This window comes from Osmerus eperlanus, unplaced genomic scaffold (assembly GCF_963692335.1).
Source record: "Osmerus eperlanus unplaced genomic scaffold, fOsmEpe2.1 SCAFFOLD_774, whole genome shotgun sequence".
Taxonomy (NCBI): domain Eukaryota; kingdom Metazoa; phylum Chordata; class Actinopteri; order Osmeriformes; family Osmeridae; genus Osmerus; species Osmerus eperlanus.
Window position 1 is genome coordinate 3,938 of NW_026911798.1, and position 9,818 is coordinate 13,755.

General features: G+C 46.7%; 1 protein-coding gene across 1 annotated transcript; it reads left to right on the forward strand.

Annotated features, from left to right (window-relative positions):
- Positions 1 to 7,392: 7,392 nt before the first annotated feature.
- On the forward strand, positions 7,393 to 9,171 carry LOC134016610 (glutaredoxin domain-containing cysteine-rich protein 2; the record flags this gene model as incomplete). Its single annotated transcript, XM_062455956.1, has 2 exons — positions 7,393 to 7,860; positions 8,959 to 9,171. Coding segments are annotated over exons 1-2 (558 nt in total), but the record flags the coding sequence as incomplete, so codon positions are not given.
- Between the last annotated feature and the right edge of the window lie 647 nt (positions 9,172 to 9,818).

Sequence of the window (9,818 nt, forward strand, 5' to 3'; positions counted from 1 at the left end):
TCTACGGGAAGCAGACACCTCTCTTCTCGCTTCTCTCTCTCTCTCTCTCTCTCTCTCTCTCTCTCTCTCTCTGTTTCTTTCCCTCCTCCTTCTCTCGCCCTGCATCTGACTGAGTCCTCCAGCCAGCTGTCCCTGTCAGAGATTGAAGCCCGGGTCTGAGTCTCGATGTCTCAAGTGATTTGATTGGCAGGGAGACTCGTGATCAAATGATTCGCTCTCGATGAGAGGGCACGGTTTCTGACGGTTTTTTTCTGTGTAGACTTGTGACTTGCTGGATATGCTAGACGTGTGATCAGGGACTTGAGACTTGACTTAGGCCCTCCACCTCAACAACTTGCGACGTGACTCGACAAAGGAAACACGAACGTCTCGGGCCACGCGCAGCCTCGTAGCCTACTTGCGCGCAAACGGGAAAACAAAGATGCCTATGAATAGAACGTTCGCTCTCTCGCCTTGAAATAGACTCAGGGACTGCGCGAGCACATCCAATCCAAGCTCCTGAGCGATGTGAACATCTTCTGTGGATGACGTGTCCCGTCTATGGAACGGAGCACCAGGATGGTTGATGAGGCGTGCCAGACTCTCGCTGTCTCGACAGCAGAAACTCAAGCTTTCTCTCCATGCGTTTCCCTGTCCAGTCTGACTGATTCGGTCAGGGTTGGGCGTGTGTGTCTGTAGGAGAGTATGGGGGGAGGACAGCAGGTCAATGGCAAGGGGTAGACTTGTAGAGAAGAGGTGAGGAGGGCTGCGAGAAACAGAGAGGCATCAGGGATTCAATTAGAGAGCATTTGTGCTTACGCCCACACTCCTGTACGTCAACTAGCATCCGCCTGTCACTGGCAGAATAGCATAGTCTGATGAGCAGCACTCTGCTCTCCCTGTGTGGGTGTGTGTGTGTGTGTGTGTATGGGGGGGTGGGGGAGGAGGGTTAGATCTTGGAAGGGAGGAGAGCAATGTCAGTTTTCAGGTAGAGCTGCCTTCGGGCCAGCCCGGAGAACAAAAGAACCGACAGAGACACAGTGTTTGAAGCGGAGAGGGAGAATGCCCACAGATTCCATCTGAAGTAGTAATCTGCAAGATTACTTCCTATCTTCCGTTCTAGTACATTTTGAGTGGTGGTTTAGTGGGGTTGGGCAGAAGTAATTGCAGGGGTACGATTCTCATGGTGAACTCACTGCGCATACTTTTCTTTCGTGAAATATATTTTTCGGGCATCTTTGGTAACTTTATTTCATATAGAGAGACAGGAGAACAGGGAGATAGAAAGTGTGTTAGGGCCTTCACCTTCATTTTACGATCACCACTTGGCACCCCCAATGATAAGTATAGTAAAAGAAAACTTACAGTAAACTTTGACATTCAAACAATCCCAAAATGTGTGTCCTTTTTCATCACTAAGTGTTCCCTAAATGGGCTTTTTTTTCCTTGGCCTTGATAGCTAACTGCATAGATAAACATGGATCTTGAAAGGTCAGTCTCTAAATGTCTTGTCAGTTGACTAATGTTGGATAACACAGCACAGTCGAATACCAAAATAACTCTGTAACCTTTTGCGTCGTCTTTTGGGGCGATGCCTGTTTTGTGTATGTCGCAATTAAAACGGTGTCTAATTCCCTTCATGCTGGAGCCGCAAGGATTTTTGGGTTGTCATTTTACAGTATCACGTGCATTTCAATTCAAATATCGTCATACTATAAAGAGGGTCTCACTAAGGCGGGGTCCTAAGAATGCAGTCAATTGAATATAAAGGTCAAGGTGATTACGCAACATGGGAAGGGACCTTTGCAAAGGCTGCCATACCCTAAACACAAGCCTATCTCTCCCTTTCCACCAAAGACATGCAAGCTCCAGTGGAAATACTCTCCAGTGTACAAACACCATTTCCCATGCGGTTGGTTTGTAGACTTGTAAGTTGCTGTTGGAAACCTAGGAGATAAAAGACACTTTACAAAGAGACTTTATAATCACAATTTTCCAGTTTCAGAGTCGCTGTTTTAACTCATGCTGGCTGTGAGCTTGTCTTTCTGTCATATGTTCGTGAGCTTTATCTCACAAGTAACAGACAGCTGAGCTTTGGTGGGGAATGCAAGAAACCACCAAGTTTCGTCTGAGTGAGCGAGCGAAAGGCCCAAACAGAGATACAATAACTAAATTGCCTATGTGTGTGTGTCACACAGTGTCTGGGTACGCCTGTGCGTGCGAGAAAGCGTTCCCGCCAAGCGCCGCGAACTCGCGAAGGCTTACCAAGCCCACAGCCGAGGGACACTGTCACTCAGTTTTATCTGATAATGTGACGGGAGACAAACCCTTGTTCGTTACAATGGCTCAGGAGAGCTCATGGCGAGCGGCCAGTCCTTGGCGTTTTGAGAAGCGTATCTTTTAAAACATGCAGGTATGTTTCCAAAGAAAATAGACAGAGGGAGAACAGGAGGTCTCAGCCAAAGGTGCAAGATCCAAGGATCTTAGATGAATACTTCTGCAGAATGGAAAGGAGCGACTCGACCTCCACAACCTCGGCAAATGAGATGTGGCGCTTTGCTTCTCACCATTCCTAACCAATCTCACAGAAGGACAAGCTCACCGTACTGTAAGCACACAGTCATCTTCAGCGGAACAGACTGCATTGCATTTATTCGAATGTTGTCATATTCCCCTGAATCTATCAAACATCCAGGGGGTTTTTAGCTGAACTTTCTGTTTTCACATTTCTCCAACCCACGAGAGGTGAAAATGCAAAACGAACATCTTTGCATGCAGACGCAGGTGCACTCTGGATCATTCTGTAAAGGCGAAATAGAAAGGTCCAGTTGAAAATCTATATTTTTTCTTTCCGAACGAGGCCGTTCCACCAGTCCCCTGAAAAAATACGGCCATTTCTTCTCCTCCCTTTTGATCTCCCTTCAAAAGAAACGTTAAAACCAGCGAGGAGCATTCTGGGGTTGTTACTAACAGCCAGAGAAGAACTGTAGCTCACAAAAGACGCTATTGAGAAGCTACCACAGGGTCTCCTGGATCTAAATATGGCAGGGCTGTATGTGTTGGCGAACTCACCTCCATTTCACAGTGACCACATCCACTGAACACAGTCACCATGGGTCAGAGTACCATTACCACAGGAGGAGTACACACTTATCGCAGTCGGGGGATTGAGTACACACTTATCGCAGTCGGGGGATTGAGTACACACTGACCACACTGTGACTACACACAGACTTCACCTGAGCGGACCACACCTGGACTCACGATGACCCATGGTGATCTTGGTCCCAGAGTAAGTACAGAGTAGGAAGGAGTACTCAGTTTTGAACAGTAAACCTTTTAGGTGATAAAAACTCTCAGCATTACGTCCTGTTGGCTATCTTCTGAACGAAGACAGAGAGAAACAGTGTAGGTGGTGCGTTTAAGTAAAAAAAAAAGTGTTTGTGGATGTGTAAAATGTAGCGTTCCTGCAAATGGAACCTGCCGTTTGTCATGCTGCTCACGAATTCCGTCTGTGTTAAGATTCCTCCTTCAAAATCCGGACCTCTCTTCAAGTGTTCATTTCAATGAGAGCATCCGACCCCGGATCGAAGAAACCTATTTGTTATCGTTCAATAGGGAACACTTGTTAAGTGAATTTCAGTGCACCCAAGGTAATTGAGAGAAAAGCATTCTGCTTTCGACCCACGCCTCCAGAAGATGCTTCTGGAAGGAAGCTTAGACCTTGTCCACTAGAACGGAGCGATTATCAGTTTAGGTGCGGGGGTTCCTACGTGTTTGAAGACCAGCTGACTGGAAAGAGAGTTTAACAAACACCTTGACATAAACATGTTCCGTTCAGACAGTGGTAGGCTTCTAGAAAAGTCTACCTGAGGTGTGAAGGTCAGAGTACATGCTTTATAAAAGAAAGGGAATGCAAAGATAACAGGCAGCCAACGGTTATTCGTGGTTCAATCGGGCGGACACTACATCATGGACCCATGACTGTCATCAGGACACAAAATGAGTTACAGGACGAATGCGACAGGACAATAACACAGAATACATGAATGGATAATAAGGCAATCGCTGATCTACTGATTGTGATTAGCCTCAGCACGTAGCATCTCCCAGATTCCTCCCACGCCATCGAGCACGCAGGCCCAGCCGTTTGACACAATATGGCTGCCTTTCGAAATGCGCTGGCCCCTTCCACGGGCCGCCATTCTGGGGCCTCTCCACACCAGTCTCCTAGGTACCCTTCTCTGCCAGTGGCATCTGGTGTGGCATTCATTCTTCCAGGGCCAGGCCTTCACAACATGAGGGGCTCATCTAGAGCAAAGAAGCGCATAAGGCGGAGCCAGGCATGTGCCAAACCTCCCAGCGATGATGTTTGATAGCCAAGCCAATCTGCTGGCATTCACAGCTGGCCATTCCATTTTTAGACAGGCAACACATTGTACTCTGAAATGTGAACCTAATTGTTATAGCCAGGTATCCCTGTCACACTGTTAGAGCAGTCCTAATCACCCAATTGGCCAAATATATTCATGCCAAAAACTCTGAGCATTTACTTATGAAGTACTTTTGGACAGTTTACTGTAACTGTAACAGAAGTCAGCTCAAGACCGCATATTTCCATTATGTGGCATATATTATATGTTTAGTTTAAACTCGGAATATTATAAACCGTTCCATCAAAGTCGGTTTTTGGGCAAAAACCGACTCAAAAACCTTGTCTCAAATCATTTGGCCTAATGAGGCAGGTTTGAGTGCAGAGGCACTCATAGAGCAGCTGTGTGCAAGCCATAGTTAATTAAAATAGAGAGAAACTAATTCAGTCTCCGATAAAATATTCATGTCAAAATGACTTTTCGTTAGTAATACGGCCAATACGCTTGATTAAGATAATGAAGTTTACGTACATAAATTTGAATTAAAGTAGGCTATTTGATTGGTGTTTTGTTCCACTTGCCATACTGTAGTCTTGCAGTTATAAATATCGGTAGAAGGATGTTCTGTGCTAACATCTACATTATGTCAAATTGGAATTATGCCAAGAAGCAACATAAATCTGTGAAGAATGATACGGCTTGTCCAGCAAGGCTTTCCAGGAGTAGGCACACATCAAATCCATGAGAACGGGGTAAAGATCCATCATTTCCAGGATAGTATAGCCCCCAAGTCAATTACTTGTTCCACAAATCCTAACCCTGGCCTCTCAGACCTGCATGCCAAACCCTAAACCTAAACGTACCCACTGTTGATAAAGAGAGCAGATCCTTCCTGTCGCCAGGTCCTCACCCCAGCTGACCAGGAACACCCCACAAGCCTGGCCGTGTCAGAGATGTTCTGACCCAGCCTTCTGCCCAGAACAGTTTGGCCCTCGTCAAAGTCGTTCAGCTCTTTAATCTTCCCGCTTTGCCTTCATCCAACACACTGGCTAGTATAACTGATTGTTTGTTTACCATTTCATCTACCCAGACCTTGACATGTGACCTTGTTTGGAGATGATAAATGTTATCCACTTCATCTCTGAGTGGTCATAATGTTTTGGCGCACGAGTGTACTTCATTTCAGCCAAAGATTTGATGAAAATGTCTGTTGCATCCAACTGAATGTGTTTACTCATGGAGCAATGCTAGCATGTCAGAATCAGTTAGCTTTTCACTGGATAATGTGCTGTAAATAGGGGGTGAAACCCGAATCCTCCTTTATCTGCCTCTTAAAAGAAACTTTGAGAGGACACATGCTGTCAGTCGCAATCCAACATGATTACACATTAAGTCAGTTCACCAGTAACTGAAGACGGACATGAATATTTCATGTTCATCTGTAGCCTTACCCCCCTTGCTCTCTATCAGGGGAGGCAGAAGTCTGATGACAAAGTCAAAAAGTACAACTCCTAGCGACGGACCTGTAACCGCAGCCCCCAAAACAAATCAGCTGCGAATGCATTATGGATGAGCTTCCAAAAGAGACGATATCGACTGCCATCCGGATCGGCTGCCTGTGTGTTGCTCTTTTTAGGTAGGTCTTGATAACTCTCTCTGAAGTAAGCTTACCGGAGGGAGCTGTTGTTAAGAGCCACTGATAAGGCACTCTCGGTGATCTGATCTGGGGGAAAAACTATCCTGTTTTTGTTTTTTCCGTTTTTTTTATATAGCAAAGTGCCTGTACAATTTTTAGACTAGCACACGGGACACTGGGATTGGAACTGTGCCCTTAATCCATTCGGTTGGGAAAAAGGCACCAGTGGAAAGCATTTCTTTTTTCGAAAACACCTTCTGCAAGATGGGGGCCTCGAAGAACAACAAGGTCAAAACAGTTGACATAGTAACAAGGGTGTGGGTTTGATTGGAGCATTGGGGGATACAATATATTTGTTATCAACCTTTCGAGGAACACCTCCCCTGCTCTTGCTCTGCTGCTAATATGTGGTGGGGGATGTTTCAATGGCCTCTTGCTTATTTTGGCTTGAGGTAGTTGATTACTGGTTCTAATGAGATTCACAAGAGCTCCATTTCATTGTTTGATTCAGAGAGGGCTACTTTTCAGGAGACTCGCAAACATATCATCCGTAATAGTTGTATTGTCTACCAGTTGTTTCCTCTCCACAGGGCAGCATATGTTAAATGCATCGACAGAGCCCTGGAAACGCATAATAAAACACACCAGGGCTGTCATGGAGACACATGGGATTTACAGTGGCAATCATTTAAAGCAAACCAGCAGGTTTCCTGGCACATTAAATGATTCCTTCACCGAGATGCACCCGAAACAATTTCTCGCATGAACGATCTCTCGCTTGTTTTGCAATCAGATTAAGCCGACTCGGACCGAGTACAAGGAGACAAAGAGGGGGATTCGTGTGAACTGAGCATTCACTCGCAATATAATAACAGTCATCTGTGAAGATAATTGTGAGATTGATCTCGACATGCATGGGGGTTAATGGCAACCATTTGTTAGATTAACGTTCCCGTCTAAAATGGCCTCTCCCACGGGCACAAGGCCTCAGCCTTAAAAACTCAAACCTCGGTAATAAGACTGTCCAAGGGAGCGAGGGTAAAATAGTGCCAAGACGCTTGAGGTAATGAGTGAGACACACGCTGTCATAGCTAACTGCTGTCTGACTAAATTAGAGCACTCGACTCCGAAAGCCTCGAGTTTGTACATAATAACAAGCACCTCTCAGTAGGGTGGATCGTTCGACAGCAACAATGGTAGGGCTGGCTGGTGCGTTTTCCACCGGTGCTGTAGACTTCCTTCCAAGTCCACACACACACATCCGCCCATGCCTAACCCTAACGCCCCACAGTCCTTGTGATGTTTATTTGATGACAACGGTTTCGGTTTCACCACCATCCCCGTTGTGCATACGATCTACGGCTGAATAATTTAGCAGCGGCAGAGACAGAAGGTGCGCCGATCTCAGGCGACCTGCGTCGAAACACCCACCACCGCACCCCCGACTCCCCAGAGATCCTATCCCAGGTAAACAGCCTTGTCGGTGGGACTCCCAACCCTCCAGATCTCCCCCGGTCCGCTCCAGCCATGGACGAGCTCCAGAGGAAAAGCCCCCAGCGCTACGAGGGGTGCAAGCCCAGGAAGGTGAGGTTCAAGCTGGCCTCGTCCTACAGCGGCCGGGTGCTGAAGCACGTCTACGAGGACGGCCAGGAGCTCGACAGCCCCGAGGAGAAGTACCCTCACAGCTTCATCCACACCAAGATGCACCCCGGTCATCTGGAGATGGAGCAACTGTGTGGCTTCCAGGACGCGCAGGACCCCCAGGGCTTGTACCCCCCCACCGGCGTCATTGCACAGAGGATCAATGTTTACAGAGGTGGGGGGGGATACAGGGCCCCCGTGCATAGCGACGCTACAGAGGCGGACCCCAATGTGAGTCTTACAAGAGCATGTTAATCAGTTGGTACTTTTGGCTGAAGTATGCTTCGTTAGAAAACGTTACACGAGCACAGTGAACTGGCCAGGAAATTAGCGCGAAAGGTGGGCAAATGCTACCCAAATCTCTGTTGGCTTGCTTTGTTTTGGTGATGGGTTGCAGGCAAACTCGAGTCTGAGATGAGATGCACTCATTCATCCGTCTGTCACCCCGGGGAAGATCTTCTGCTCCGTTTGTCTTGTATTTGGTTGGTTAGTGGGTCAGACTTTTGTCACTGCAGGTTCTGGATGACAGTTTGAAGCCATTGTTCTCACTTGGTAGCATTCCACTATCTACAGTCATTCTTGCCAGTCAGCCTTGCCATGTACCGACTCGTATATATCCTCCTTTACATGTTATGGTCTTTAGGCCTGGCGACTATCTGAAAGTGGAGGAACACTCATGTCTCAGAGAGGGATGAAAGAGGTTGTGCTCGAGTCAAAATGGCTGTTAACGTGGAGGAGGGCTGGCTCGCATATTTGAAGTCTGTCAGTCCATATCGAAATCTTGCGATTAATATCCAAATCATGTTGGAAGAGGTGCCAGAGGGACATGATGAACACAGCCTTTATCCGTTGCCAAGTCTTAAGCCTGTGTGTTTATGTGTGTTCAAATGCAGCTATCTGTGTCTACCAGTGGATCCGAGAAAGAAATGTGTTCATATTTTCACGGAGGACAGCCTATCACGTTCAGAGGGGAAATGTAAGGGGAAGGGGAGATGTTAGCTTTCATCAAAATGCCATGTTTGTTGAATAAATGAGTTGAGTACATCACATGGCATAAAGTATAACATAGCCCTATGAACTGTTTATGGGATTATGAAATCCCTCAGTGTTGTGTTCTTGAACAGCAAATTAAAACCTCGGCCCATAAAATATTGATCATGACCAAGTCATCACAATGATTTCTTTTTAAAGACTGAAAATGCACCAAGTTTACACCACATCAAGCAATCCTTCCTCAGCACACTGGACATGTGAGGCAATCTTCACATTTCATCCTCAATTAACTCCATTTTTTTCTGATCTGACCCATGGCCACCGTTGGCCAACCAGTCTTCAGTGTTGGACTTCGGGAAGATAATCATTTACACCAGCAACCTGCGGATCATCCGAGCACCACAGAGGAAGGCGGAGCCTGTGAGAGCACTGGCGCCCCCTGGTGGACTGGAGGAGCCCAGCCCACGGAGCAGGGAGAAGGGCGGCAGGAGAAGGCTAATAGCGGTGTGTGCCCAGGAGGAGAAACTAAACCCTGAGCCACATGTCCAGGTAATGATCCCTGAATGTCATGAGCACCATTACTCTCTCGTTCTCTCTCTCTCCGCCCCCACCGCCCCCCCCCCCTCCCCTCCCCTAAACTCATTCTCACCCTGCTACTGTGTCTTCCCTTTGTGAACAGATACGGACGACTCTTCACTTTCTTCCTCTCCTTGCGACTCCCAGTAAGGATACTCATGGTGCACGGATCCCCTTTCTGACCCTCTCCAACTGATTACCGCTTTTGTTCCTTGTCTTGTTCATTCTCCTAACTTCTCTGTACCTCAGAGAAGCTAACACTCATTTTGGAATTTCTCCTCCTCCACTCTCTTACACTTGTGTCTAAGTGTACATAACCTAAAACAAAAAGGAAAGGAACCCCCTTTTTTTTTGCTTCTGTTTCATAGTGTCCTCACTCCTTTGTTCTTTGCTCTTTTCTCTCCTTGCTCTTTTCCTTCAGCTTGTCTCTTATTGTTAGGCTGTCGGTGTCGGTGGAAAATAACTAATTTATTCTAATACTTGGACTCCCCAACATCAAAGCATTAGTAGAGATGGCTTCATCAACCAAGACACCTGCAGGTTAGGTGAAATGGTCTTTATGACACAGCCTCTCTTTTGTTAGTAACACGTCCTTGTCTCTCTCTTTCTCTCTCTCTTTC